At 32.1% G+C, this 14796-nt stretch overlaps 1 protein-coding gene across 1 annotated transcript; it reads left to right on the top strand.

Annotated features, from left to right (window-relative positions):
• The first annotated feature begins 31 nt into the window (after positions 1-31).
• LOC139489662 (enoyl-CoA hydratase, mitochondrial-like) lies at positions 32-11803 on the top strand. The gene is made up of 8 exons (XM_071276309.1): positions 32-178; positions 2713-2910; positions 3600-3727; positions 6984-7083; positions 7724-7828; positions 9866-9985; positions 10994-11061; positions 11374-11803. Exons 1-8 carry the CDS (start codon positions 73-75, stop codon positions 11437-11439), a joined length of 891 nt encoding a protein of 296 aa, XP_071132410.1. The 5' UTR covers positions 32-72; the 3' UTR covers positions 11440-11803.
• The last annotated feature ends 2993 nt before the right edge of the window (positions 11804-14796 follow it).

Raw genomic sequence — 14796 nt, 5'->3', positions numbered from 1 at the left:
CTTCTTTGGACAACACACCCCCATTGTACATGAGAAGCACTTCCTGTTGACATAAAGGTCAAGGTTAGCAAGATGGAAGTCCTTGGAAATGGTTTGAGAAGACTGCTTTTAAATTCCAGAAATTCTGCAGCATTAAAGAACTGTCATGCTACCACCTTCACCAGGCTGATGTCGAGTGGTATAATCTAAATATTAAATTACTTTGTTTTGTTTAGGTATTTTTTGAACATGCCGAAATCCCCAAAAATAAACTATGGATTCACCAAGGGAGATAATAAAAGGATAAGGTCCAAAGTTCATCAACATAAAGTTTTTATCAGTCTAAATTAACATGGTAATTTGATTATATTTAAGAATATAGAAGGCATCTTCATTTTTCAAGTTTGGTAATACAGGTAAAGGGTATGGGGAATCTCTTTTAAAGACTACATAGACTTTTTTTAGAACATGAACCCCCTTTTTTTTTAGCTCACCTGGGCCGAAGGGCCAAGTGAGCTTTTCTCATCACTTTGCGTCCGTCGTCCGTTGTTGTCTGTTAACTTTTACAAAAATCTTCTCCTCCATAACTACTGGGCCAAATTTAACTTATCTTGGCCACAATCATCATTAGGGTATCTAGTTTAAAAATTGTGTCCGGTGACCCGGCCAACCAACCAAGATGGCGGCCTTGGCTAAAAATAGAACATAGGGGTAAAATGTAGATTTTGGATTATATCTCTGAAACCAAAGCATTTAGAGCAAATCTGACATGGGGTAAAATTGTTTATCAGCTAGGTCAAGATCTATCTGCCCTGAAATTTTCAGATAAATCGGACAACCCGTTGTTGGGTTGCTGCCCATGAATTGGTAATTTTAAGGAAATTTTGCTCGTTTTGGTTATATATCTTAAATATTATAATAGATAGTGATAAACTGTAAACAGCAATAATGTTCAGCAAAGTAAGATCTACAAATAAGTCAACATTACCAAAATGGTCAGTTGACCCCTTAAGGAGTTATTGCCCTTTATCGTCAATATTTAACAATTTTCATAAATTTTGTAAATTTTTGTAAAATTTTACAAAATATTTTCCATTGTAACTACTGGGCCGAGTTCATTATAGATAGATATAATTATAAGCAGCAAGAATGTTCAGTAAAAAAAGATTTACAAACACATCAACATCACCAAAACACAATTTAGTCATTAATCCATCTGTGTCCTTTGTTTAATATGCACAATGACCAAGGTGAGCGACACAGGCTCTTTAGAGCCTCTAGTTCTTAATCTTTTCTGTGTTAAATTTGGTCACAGAATTCCAGGCACTGGGTTAACAATTGGACAGCAGCAACTGCCAGCAAGAGAGTTCATTGTTTGTATAAAGCTGTATAATTCATAATGTTTCTATAAGACATAGATGCTTCATACCTTGTGTGACGTGATTGATATTCCCTAAGAAATTTGGTATATACTAAGTCAGCTGTAAGCTGTTGAGCTGAGCCAAAGGAAGTACTTTTTTAGCTCGGTCAGTTAACAGTTGCCTTATAACACAGAAATCCCTGGTTTGAGTCCCGGTGGAGACGAGAAATTTGGTAATGAAATTCATACTCTCAGTTACACTTGTAAAGTTGATTGCAGATACATGTACAATGTACCTTATGTTACAAAGTTTCTGTCTTTGATATGTCCATTGTCCTTGATTTTACTATTCTACATGTCCATGTTGTCGTTCAGCATGTCCAGAGATAGTTCACCTAAATGTGAAACTCAACCTCATTTAATTGATCAGTGATTAATTTTATTTTGGTTAAGACATATTTTACATGTACATCAGTGTACATGTAGATACATGACTGAAAAGTAATAGGACCACTATATATACTTAGTTTATGGAATGATTGTTAGATTTGCATGTCCAACTTGCAGGTTTCATCTGACCATGACATTATTTTCAAGGATCATTGCTAATGTTAACTTGAAAGTTGTATTTTGGCATTCATATTAATACAGAGTTTCAACATAAATTCAATCATGATGAAGGAAATTTAAATATTGTACATATGCTCACCTGTGACTTATTTTATGCACCATATTCATAAAATTATACAAAAAAATGTTTAAACTTAAAAAGACATTTCTTTAGTTTCTATTAGCATAGTTTTCACCCCTTGTTAGATAAAATTTTGTCAATTCATTATTGATGATGGAAGTAGACATCACACTCACAAACTTTGAATGGACTGCATTATTCCATGAAGTACAATAAGTTCTCTGTATTTCTTTTTTAAAGTTTGTGCCTATTATAATAATTAACAACCGCAAATCTATTGAAATAGATAAAGAATATTGTGGGTTGAATTTGTATGTTAATGTTTAAGCCTTCTTACCTTAGGTATTGGTATAATATATTAAATAGATACATAAATAAACATAGGCCTTAGGGACATAAGAAAACTCTTCTGAATTTGTTTTCAAAGCATAAAGGATGTTAAAAGCATGAATCTTTTTTTTAACCTTTAATCCTTTTAAGGACATTTAGTAGCCATTGTTCAGATAAACAGATGGGGGTGAGATCTAAAATAAACTAATTCTAACCCTCGCACATGATCATGTGCCTTTACTGAATGGTAAACATAGTTAACATCCACAGTGGTTATCCAACGAGCATGTCTAGTTAAATCTTTTATGGGATACTAACTTATATCTCACATCTGTGCCATTCTTAATTTCAGGACAACAGTTAGAGTATATTATTAAAGATGTGAAAGGTGAAAAGAAAAATGTTGGTTTGATCCAGTTAAATAGGAGAAAAGCCCTGAATGCATTATGTGATGGCTTAATGACTGAAGTTGGACAAGTTCTGAAAGAATTTGAAGCTGACACAAATATAGGATGTATTGTTCTCACAGGCATGGATAAAGCTTTTGCAGGTAACATTTTTTATGATAAATGATCTAATAACCAAAATATTTGTCATGAGACTCAAGACAACAAAGTACTGATTTGAGAGTACTCCGAGTTAATGAAAGCTAGTCCAAAGCCAAATTACAACTTATAAAGAAACCATATCAGAAAGTCAATAGATTAAAACATATGATAGATGCTCAGAATTTTTATAAATTTCACTCACATAGAAATTTAGATAGCTTTTCATTATATTCCATAAACATGATAAAACCAAAAAATGGAGAAAAAAACTTTTTTTGTGATTGATGAATAGAAAAGAATACATAAACATGCCTTTCATTAAAATATATTCAGTAAAATAGATATGTTATACATACATGTAAACATGCCTTTCATAAAAATATGTTCAATAAAATAGAAATTTTGGGCTAACAAAAAATTCAGATTAATAGTTCAGTTTCCGAAAACACATCTGGCAACAATTCTGTAACCATTCATGCTGTTAGAATCAATCTAATACTTCCTTGACATCTAGGGGGTTTCCTTAAATAAGTATTTTGGGCTAACAAACAATTCATTTTCTCTGACATTATCAACAGAAGCTTTAATGTTATTAGATAAACAAGTGCATATTACATCATGCAATCTGTGAACTAACAGTCATAGATTTTGTATATACCTGGTATATATATTTACATTTATCTGGTTTTAGCTGGAGCTGACATTAAAGAGATGGAAGGACAGAACTTTTCTGATGTATGGTATAAAAGCTTTTTGTCACAATGGAATTCAGTGGAGCAATGTAAAAAACCTATAATAGCAGCTGTTAATGGCTATGCAGTAAGTTCTGTATTGTAGCTCATCTGGCCTAGAAGACAATGATGAGATTTTGCTATCATTTGGTCAACTTGAATAATTCAATCCCTCTCTTTGTCTAATTTTCTTCCAAACAAGCTATTGTAGATCAGCAGAATATAATGACTGAATTATTCAGGTTATCATTTGATACATGATTGATCTTAAGATTCTATATTTTAGGTCCATCAACCAACATGGCCAACACAGCTAAAAATAAACAAAGGTGTAACGTGAGCATATCTTGAAATCCATGGCAAAATGGAAAATTGTACATGGTTGAAAATGTTTAGAATGTTTAGAATGTCAAGCAATAACATTTGTACTAAAATTAGCAGATGACTACTATCAAGTGATTGCCCTTAACTGACTTTTTTGACAATTTATTTTTTTGCCTCATAATTTGAAAATAATTGTTTAAATAGGTATATGGATAAAGTTAAAATTGGAATTTCAATTACCATATATGTGTGTGGAGACTTTTTATACGACGGCAAAAATTAAAAAAATTTTGGTCGTATATTGGTATCACATTGGCGTCAATGTCATCGTCGTCATCGTCCAAAAACTTTTGGTTTTCGCACTATAACTTTAGTATAAGTCAATAGAAATCTATGAAATTTAAACACAAGGTTTATGACCACAAATGGTAGGTTGGAATTGATTTAAGGAGTTTTGGTCCCAACAGTTTAGGAATTAGGGGCCAAGAAGGGCCCAAATAAGCATTTTCTTGGTTTTCGCACTATAACTTTAGTTTAAGTCAATAGAAATCTATGAAATTTTGTCACAAGGTTTATGACCACGAAAGAAAGGTTGGGATTGATTTTGGGAGTTGAAGTCCCAACAGTTTAGGAATTAAGGGCCAAAATGGGCCCAAATAAGCATTTTTCTTGGTTTTTGCACCATAACATTAGTATAAGTAAATAGAAATCTATGAAATTTAAACACATGGTTTATGACCATAAAAGGAAGGTTGGGATTGATTTCAGGAATTAGGGAATTTAGCGAATTAGGGGCCAAAATTAAACTTTGTTTGATTTTATCAAAAATTGAACTATTGGGGTTTTCTGATATACTGAATCTAACCGTGTATTTAGATTCTTAAATTTTGGTCCCGTTTTCAAATTGGTCTACATTAAGGTCCAAATGGTCCAAAATTAAACTTAGTTTGATTTTAAAAAAAAATGAATTCTTGGGGTTCTTTGATATGCTGAATCTAAACATGTACTTAGTTTTTTTTATTATGGGCCCAGTCGAAATGATTAGAAATTGGTTCCTCCAAAGATTCGTTTTGGGGAAAGCATTCATAGTAGCCATCTATTTCAAGTTGGTCCGAGTTGGGGGTCCAAAATTAAACTTTGTTTGATTTCAGATAGCACTCCACAGTTAGGTGTGTAGTTTCGCATTTTGGCCCTGTGGATTTTTCAAATATGAGAGCTAGTGTGCAATAAAATTAATTTTTGGATAGCTGAGTATTAAAATAGCCTTTGTATTGGGTTTATATGAACATCAAGGTTATGTAATGTATGTAATATAGGCTGTTTTCTGTATGACAGTCCGTATTTGCATGTCCATACCATACATTGATCCGACAATTATTGTAATGTTTTTTTTCCAACTTTTTATCGCACGAACTTTGTGATTGGATTTTAAGAAAAAAATTAGGCGAAAGACACCCATTTTTTATTTGATCATTAGGAAGATTTATGAAAACAGTTTCTAAAAAGGTATCACTCAAAGGCATTGAAATTCTAGTTTGATCCAAATTTTGGGGGGATATGTGACATGTTCACCCCCCTTTTTGCAATATTTTATGGTAAATAAATGCAGAATGTTGCCATGGATACACATAAAAGGAATTAATTTTCACCCTTTTAACTTTTGAAAATCAAATTTATGGAAGATACTGATTACATACATATGCACATGTACAACACAAACAATTAGGTTAATGTATTAGAAATCCAGTAATAGGAGACATTTTGTGGCTCATTTTTAATTTTATTTTCTAACTGTGGAGTGCTACCGCAACAAAAATTTATATACGGGGTTCTTCAATATGCTGAATCTAACCATGTATTTAGATTTTTAATATTTAGGACCAGTTATCAAATTGGTTCACATTAAGGTCTAAAGGGTCCAAAATTGAACTTTATTTGATTTCATCAAAAATTGAATTCTTTGGGTTCTTTGATATGATGAATCTAACCTTGTATTTTGGATATTGGAATACCACAAAGGGATGGTAAGAATTGTCTTTGGGAGTTATGACTCAAACCGTTAAGGAATAAGGTGCAAAAAAGGGGGGAAAGGGTTTCCAGGTTAATGGACAATTACTTAAGTACAAAACATAATTTAAAAGCAGTGTAAGGTTGGTAATTAAAACTCATTTGAATATCTCACCTAAACTGCTCTTAAGTTATGTATATTGGAAATTTGCCAAAAACTTTATTATAAATAAATTCCATTGGAAATTTGCCAAAAACTTTAGTTTAATGAACTTCATTGGAAATTTGCCAATATAACATGTTGCATCGGAGTTATCTTTCTTTGTCCAGAATAGTAGTTAAATCAACTTAAATCATGACTGTATGACATTTTATATTTTATGATGTATTTAAAGGAGTAGTTATTGTTGAAAAATCCATAAGAAATTTGAATTGAGATCATTTTTGGAATAAGGGAAAGGGGGAGGTGAAAAAAATTGGTGGGGTTCAATTATTCAGATTTCAGATTTCAGAAAGGCAAAAAAGAAAATTTCTTCAAATATCAATGGATTAATATTCAACAGCATACTGAATTGCTCCAAAGCAAAAAAAAAAACATTTTAATTACATTAGACCACATTCATTCTGTGTCAGAAACCTATGCTGTGTCAACTATTTAATCACAATCCAAATTTAGAGCTGAATCCAGCTTGAATGTTGTGTCCATACTTGCCCAAACCGTTCAGGGTACGACCTCTGCGGTCATCTAAAGCTGTGCCCTGCGGAGCATCTGATTCACAGCTAAAATTTAGGTTTGTTGCTGTTTAATAGTTTTTTCTTTAATGTTTTCTTGATTTACATGGGTCATTTTATAGGCAGTATTAGTTTTGCTCATTGTTAAAGGCTGTATCAAGCCTTATAGTTGCTATACCCTTCTTCTTGATCATATGGTATCCGTGTGAAAAATTTAAAATTAATTAGTTAAGCAAGGTTGTTCTTATTTTCTAAATTGAATAAATTGTATATTATTACAGCTTGGTGGTGGATGTGAATTAGCCATGATGTGCGACATAATTTATGCTGGAGAGAAAGCACAGTTTGGTCAACCAGAAATTACACTGGGGACGATACCAGGTATCTTAAAAACATAATGCATAGATTGTAGACTTTGCAAAGTACATGTACACAGCATATTAAATATCCCCTGACTGGTCGTAAAACAATTATTTGAAACATAAGTGATAAGTTAGTTTACCTCAAATAAGTTTTGGGGTTGTGGTTAATTAGGGTACAATCTGCTCTGTGTTTATGGACATATAGTTTTAAAAAAATAATTGACATGGTTATATAGATTTGTATTGAAAAATGATCTTTGCGAGTGACCATTTGCCAAAAGATGACAGTCTTAAAACTTTTATTCATTTAAAATTTTGTTATGAGAGCAGTAACGATACCTAAAGATTATTCAACTCATAAATCTGAAAAAAAACTGACAGTGCAATGGCAAAACCAAGACTGAAAGACATACAACAGTATACAAACAATGCTTTAGATTTGGCCCCTGTCGTGTTACTCATGTACAGGGTAAGTACAAACCTGGTGAAAATTAACAATACCCTAATTCTGTAAGTCACATTGTCAAGTGTTTAATATTTAAACTGAAGTTCTACATATAATACAAAATCTATGCGGGCTGATAACTAATAGCAGTCACTCGAAACAATTTTCACCACAAACTATGAAATACCTATAAAAAATGCTTATGTTATTTAAGGTGCTGGAGGTACACAACGATTAACAAAGGCAGTTGGCAAATCAAAAGCTATGGAATTGATTCTGACAGCTGATAGAATGTCTGCTGTTGATGCAGAAAGGGCAGGTTAGTTAATTCCATGTTCTTTTCATACAACTACCACTAACATAACAGACAATGCACTGTAAAGAGTTTTGCAAAGAAATTTACTACAATTTAGATGCTGTATGCATACAAGATGTCCAACAGTATCATCTCAACACTAAAAAAATATATTTTATAGAGAATAATACATGGCAAAATCCGTATCATATGTTGTATCATCCCGAGACATCAATATCAGCCCAAGGGCCTTTAGGCCCGAGGGATGATATTGGTCCAGGGTGATACGGCATGTGATACGGATTTTGCCATGTATTATACGCTTTATCATATATTTCAACAGAAGAGTATTACCGTATATAATATGAACTGTTTTCTGATCAATAGCGCTGGGTTACCTTCAGTTCTACTTTTGTCTTGTTTAAAAGGCCTTAACAGAACTGCTCAATTACTTATCCGAAGCACCTGGGTTGCCTTACAATTTGCGGGCTGTTGTTTTAAAAATATTTTGTTTATTATTGTATTTATTTGTGTGTTTTGTATTTTTTATAGTTGCATTTAATTAGTGTGCCAAAAAATATGAAAACTTGATGTTCGTGACGTCACATACAATATGAAAACTTGACGTTCGTGACGTCACATACCAAACAATGACGTCATTCAAAAAATTTACCTATTTTGAGGAAAATTTTCTTAAGCAAAAAAAAACAAAAAAAACCTGACGTTATGTTAAAAAAAAAAAAAAAAAGTAGGGGTGTGATAAAGGGTATGTGATAAAGGGTGCGCATCAAAGTTTCGCGATAACAGCAGGCTATTTATCAAATATGCAAAACTACTGTATTTACTACTAAACATATGATAAAAGTTGCTTATCATCTATTGACAATTATATCATGCATATTCAAGATGATATAAAATTATGTAGGTTCAGGTGGATAAATGAAAATCTTGAAATTTATGCATTCTTCTAATATCTAAAGCATTTTGTGAATGATCTATATTTTGCAGTCCGCAGGTCAATAACAGTATTATGTTAGTTTTTTAACAACATAAATTCCTATAAATGGTATTTTACATACATCTATTTTAAAAAATGATTTATAAATTAGTATAGAATAATATAACAGCTTACAGTACTCTTGTTAATTTATAACTACTTAAATATAACATTTAAAGTTTGTACACCTGTGACAACTATCTAAGTTGACAATATTCTATTGATTAAATGTAAAATTATTAATGAATAAAATGTCATGCAGGTAAAAAAAAAATCATTAACCTTACAATCAACACATGTTTAATTAAATATCAATAACAATACTTGATAGCAATTGGAGTATTTCTTTTATTTTTATGCCCTCCCTGTAGCAGAGGCGCATTAAGTATTACCCTAGACCTTCTGTACGTCCATACTTCCATAGAATCCATACGTCTCAAAATTATTTCTATTCTTTTAATATTTTTAATGGGATTTATTAAATTTGAACCTTAGTAAACTACTGTTGCCTCTGAGTAAGTTAGTTATAATGGCATAAAATATCTGAAAAGAGAATACTATATTAAAGTCAAACATTTCTTGAACCAAGTCTACTCGGTAAAGAAAAAGTATATTGAATAAAATTGAGAAAGGAAATGGGGAATGTGTCAAAGCGACAACAACCCGACCATATAGCAGACAACAGCCGAAGTCTGAATCCATGGAAGAACATCCAGTTTGATATACTACTCAGAAACGGTGAATTTTGTCTACCATATTTTAAAGATTCCTATATATTATTGTAAAGTGCAAATCAAAGTTTGAAACATACTGGAAATGCTCATTTTTATACCAAAAAAAGTTGCATGCAACTAAACAAAATGTTCAATTTTTCTCAACAGCTCTTTTTCCAAAACTTAATGTTCTCAAAAAACTTTGGAATGAGTGTGTTCAGATTGTTACCCCTATGAAACTTCTGGTCTTATTTACATATGTTAAGCAGACAAAAACTTGTATATTAATTTGATGTCATGGGAAACTCAGGTTGATAATTTTTTTTATTTATTTGAATCAATTTACTGTAGGCCTAGTAAGTAAAATTTTCCCAGTGGACCAATTGGTTGATGAAGCTATCAAAACAGCAGAGAAAATCTCCAGTTATTCAAAGATAACTACAGCCATGTGTAAAGAGGCTGTAAATGCATGTAAGTTGTTTTTCTTTAAATTTGATAGAAAAACAAATTGTGTTTATAACTTTTCTTGATGTTTTAAAAAACTACTACTATTATGATTATTTTACTTCAAAGTAGTAAGTATCCACTTAAGTTAAAAGCATGGTTTTCTTTTCTTTCATTAACCCTTTTGTATGATATAAAGGGCGCAGCACATTTTAGCGAAAAATTTTGAACTACTAGGGGACATTTGAGTGCCAACATTAGAGCCCATTTTAGCGCCCGATTAATCCGTTCACCTGTATTTTTGAAAGCCCATTTTAGCGAAAACTTATCTGGTTGAAAAACACTCACTAAGCGCCGGGCAGAAGTTCAGTGTACCGGTAATACAAAGGGAATAAATAATGGTCCAGAGTCATTCCGTGGCCATTATAATGAGCAATGTTATAGTTGTCACCCAGCTATTTACGATTTTCTTGAAACTATTATCAAATTGCAAACAAAAACATGTACAAAAATATGAAGTATAGACGAATGTGCATCACAATCTAGAAAAGAGAAAGAGAAAGAACAGTTTCTAATGCAAATCAAGAGTATTGTGCAGGGGTATATCCAGAGCCCATTACATACGATCTCTAGGATCTAAATTCCAGGCTAGGAGGAATTTTTAGCATTTGATTAAATCTTTTAGACATTATATGCTGTATTTCAATGGAAATCATATGTTTTATATTGTGCTGTCTTGAGTCTTTTAAAGTTTTTTATTTATTATACTAAGTATATTATTATGGGTTAAAAATATTTTGCTAAAATGGGCTTTGACAATTTTAATTTTCGCTCAAATGTGTTAAAAATCAGGCGCTAAAATGTCCTATCAATGCACTGAAATGTCCTCCGCCGGATAAAAAGTATATCATGAAGCTGACTGAGAAAAAAATCGTCAACAAGCAAATCATGTTAGTGTCAGATCTGAAACAGGTTGACATCTGTTTTTTTGTAAGTGTGTTACCTAACTTTGTGTGGTTCATTGTTCTTTTTCAGCATATGAAATGTCATTAAAAGAAGGTCTCCATTTTGAAAAGAGAATATTTCATGCTTCATTTGCAACAGTGAGTAGTCTATACATTTTTTTTAACATTGAAACCTGATAAAGTTTGAATTAACATAGAATTATGATGCAATGGTTTGAGCTATTAAACATTGCCAATATTCTTGTCAGAAGATTTCAATGATATGTTCCAAAATTGTAATAAATTAAAAAATAATAATTAATATACATAGCCAAATGATCATTTAATGCTATCATACATAGAGTGCTTTTGTACAAGAAACTTAATTGGTCTGATTTAATTACATTTAGTTTAAACTTTTAAAATTTAGGGAATATTGTAATGGAACAAGTTTCATTTTTTTATTTACAGAATGACAGAAAAGAAGGCATGACAGCTTTCTCAGAGAAAAGAAAACCAAACTTTACAGACAGCTAACAATAAGTGATAAATATCAGTGTCTTTCATATATTAAACAGAGCGAATGTAGTTTCTGATTGTGTTATTATTAAGTTGTGACTATTGAATGATTACAGTTTGTATGTTTGTAAAATGTATACCATTATTTAATTCACAGTTTCAAAATCTTAAGAACTATGGGAAATTTCTTGGTGTGTGCCCCAAGTGAAAATTGCGGAATTTCAATTGTTTAAGAAATTGTTAGCCAAATCAAAACCCTTTGGTCTAAGCGATTGAAATCACTACCCAAAATTTATTAGATTCTTAAACAGGGAATTAAATCCAATCATGTTGATTGCAAGTCAGTTTTATATAACAAATAAAGTAGAGCTTTGGTTTTGTATATTCTGTGACAGTTTATGTGTATACATCCTTCAATGTCTGTCGGTAAACACTGACAGATTATTCCAACTTGCTTTAAATAATTCTCATATACCTTTGATACAACATTAGAATTGACGGAACAATGCTGTTTTTTGTTTATTTTTGAGTATTGGTTTTGTCTTTCCAGAGTTAAGAACTTTGACCCTTGAAGTTAAGGTAATTTTTCACACTCAAGTATTCCTGAATTGACTACCACCAAACTTTATATTATTGTGGAGATCGTTGAAAGAAAGTTTAGGTCTTTTTTATTTTCCAGTTTGTTGTTCCAGAGTTAAGCTGATATAAATATAGATAAGAAGTTGTGGTTTGATTGCCAATTAGACAACTCTCCATTTGATTCACAATGTATAAAAAGTTAGCAATTATAGGTCAAAGTATGACCTTCAACACATAGCCTGGGCTCACACTGAACAGCAATGACAGCTCTATGAATTATTTGTCAATTTTTTTAGTTTTTAGATTGAAGAAGATTTGGATAAACAAATGCCTTATGATCTAAATTTGTCATCTGGTAATTTCATGGTTAAGTGAGTGCATTAAGGAAATAAATGTATGGTAGTTTTTGTCTTGCATGCAACAAATGTCACTGAATGAGACATAGGGTTGTCAATCTGGAAGCTGAATTGTAAATTGTTTGTATAAAGCTTCATATTTTGGATGGTATATGACCTGGATAATCCATGTGTTAAATACAGATGTATTGATGTCTGCTTGTATAATTCTCTTCTTCTTGACTCCATATTTGCTTCAATAACTAAACAAATCTTTCTTCTTTCCACATTATTTTTTCAGTAGGTATTTGAGTAAAAGGGCAACTAAATTGTGTATAGTTAGTATTTATGAGTGGACACCACAAATATTATGTCTCAAAGATTGGGTTGAACATATAGTTGCTTACATTACTTACACAATAATCTGTTGCCATAAGAAGCAAATGATTTACAGTTGTGACCAAAGTAAACCCTTTCATTAGCTTCAAAGAAGACAAAAACTTCATATCATATCAAGTAATTTCAGTACATATTTGTTTTATATTGTTCATTTTTATATTTCATTAATTCACTGCTTTTATATACCTTGACATTTTGTTTACACATTTGTTTTCCTGCTTTAGATGTCTTTTTGTCTTTTAGCTCACCTGGCCTAAAAGCCCAAGTGAGCTTTTCTTATCACTTGGCGTCCATCGTCGTCGTCCATCATCTGTCGTCCATCATCGTCCATCATTGTTAACTTTTACAACATCTTCTCCTCTGGAACTACTGGGCCAAATTTAACCAAACTTGGCCACATTCATCATTGAGGTATCTAGTTGAAAAATGTGTCCAATGACATGTCTAACCAACCAAGATGGCCGCCATGGCTAAAAATAGAACATAGGGGTAAAATGTAGAAACCGAAGCATTTAGAGCAAATCTAACTCAGAGTTAAATTGTTTATCAAGTCAAGATTTAGGTGTCATACCACCAATTACTCCCGCAAATTTAGAACGTATGTGAAAGTAGGCCTACTCGGACAAAAAATAGTGCATTTGATGTCATTTTTCACCTAAACTAACCAACAAATTTGCAGAAATGAAACTTTTGTTGAAAGAGAAATATATTAAGACCATTTTGAGCCAAATTTTACCTGTCTAGGAGTTTGCATTTAAAATTGAGGATTAATGCGCTCCATGGTATACTAATTTAAGATTTCCAGAAAACCAGGGGTTATTTTTAGTGGAACCTCCTTTCTGGAGCTCTTCTTTCTTATATGATTTTGAATGTATGTTGAAAATTGGCATGCAGAAAGGTGACACCTGTACAATTCAGGATATACCTAGTTTCTATGAAGTTAAACTTAAGGTAAAATATTTAGAAAGCTGTGAAAATTGCAAAATTTGGTTGAACAGATAGGAACTTTTAATTGGTGGTATGACACCTTTAAGCGAAATGCAGTCAAACATCAAATTCAGAAAACAATTCATTTTTTTGGCCTTAACTGATCATTTGAAGTAATAGTAGCCACATTTCAATCTTTTTGGGGGCAAAATGTCACATATTGCAAATTTAGAGCCTAAAACTTGAGTTTGTGCTATTTTTAGCTTTTCTCACCCTGACAGTATGCTTTAATATTAAAAAATGTCCTAAATTGTTACAAATGCACAGAAAGTTGTTTCTGTGGTGTTAAACATTATAACATAGGTTATTTACTACCCCCAAACAAATTTTGTCATGCAGATTTAATGAAATTATTTGATTTTTACCCCTTATATCAATGCATCATACTATGTACTTGGCAGATAGCATAGCCTAATGTAAACACTGCAGAAACTCACAAAAATACCATTTATTATTCCAAATGAAATTTTTATATCTTAAATTTTATTAACTGATGTAAATAAAAACAGTTAAATGACCATGACTGCACTTTTGATCAATTTGTAGTACTTTACTGACACCAGATGAAAAAAAGGGAGGGTCAATATTCCTTGACACTTCAATACCTTGGATTTTTGTCGAGCCTGCAACTTTTGTTGCAGAAAGCTCGACATAGGGATAGTGATCCGGCGGCGGCTACGGCGGCGGTGTTAGCTCACTTCTTAAAAGCTTTATATTTTAGAAGGTGGAAGACCTGGATGCTTCATACTTTGTATATAGATGCTTCATGTTACGAAGTTTCCGTCAGTCACATGTCCAATGTCCTTGACCTCATTTTCATGGTTCAGTGACCACTTGAAAAAAAGTTCAAATTTTTTGTAATGTTGAATTCTCACTTATTATAAGTAATAGGATAATTATATTTAATATGTGCATACCTTGCAAGGTCCTCATGTCTGTCCGACAGTTTTCACTTGACCTCGACCTCATTTCATGGATCAGTGAACAATGTTAAGTTTTGGTGGTCAAGTCCATATCTCAGATACTATAAGCAATAGGGCTAGTATATTCGGTGTATGGAAGGACTGTAAGGTGT

Source organism: Mytilus edulis, chromosome 9 (genome assembly GCF_963676685.1).
Source record: "Mytilus edulis chromosome 9, xbMytEdul2.2, whole genome shotgun sequence".
Taxonomy (NCBI): Eukaryota; Metazoa; Mollusca; class Bivalvia; order Mytilida; family Mytilidae; genus Mytilus; species Mytilus edulis.
This window is presented reverse-complemented; position numbering and strand designations above follow the sequence as displayed.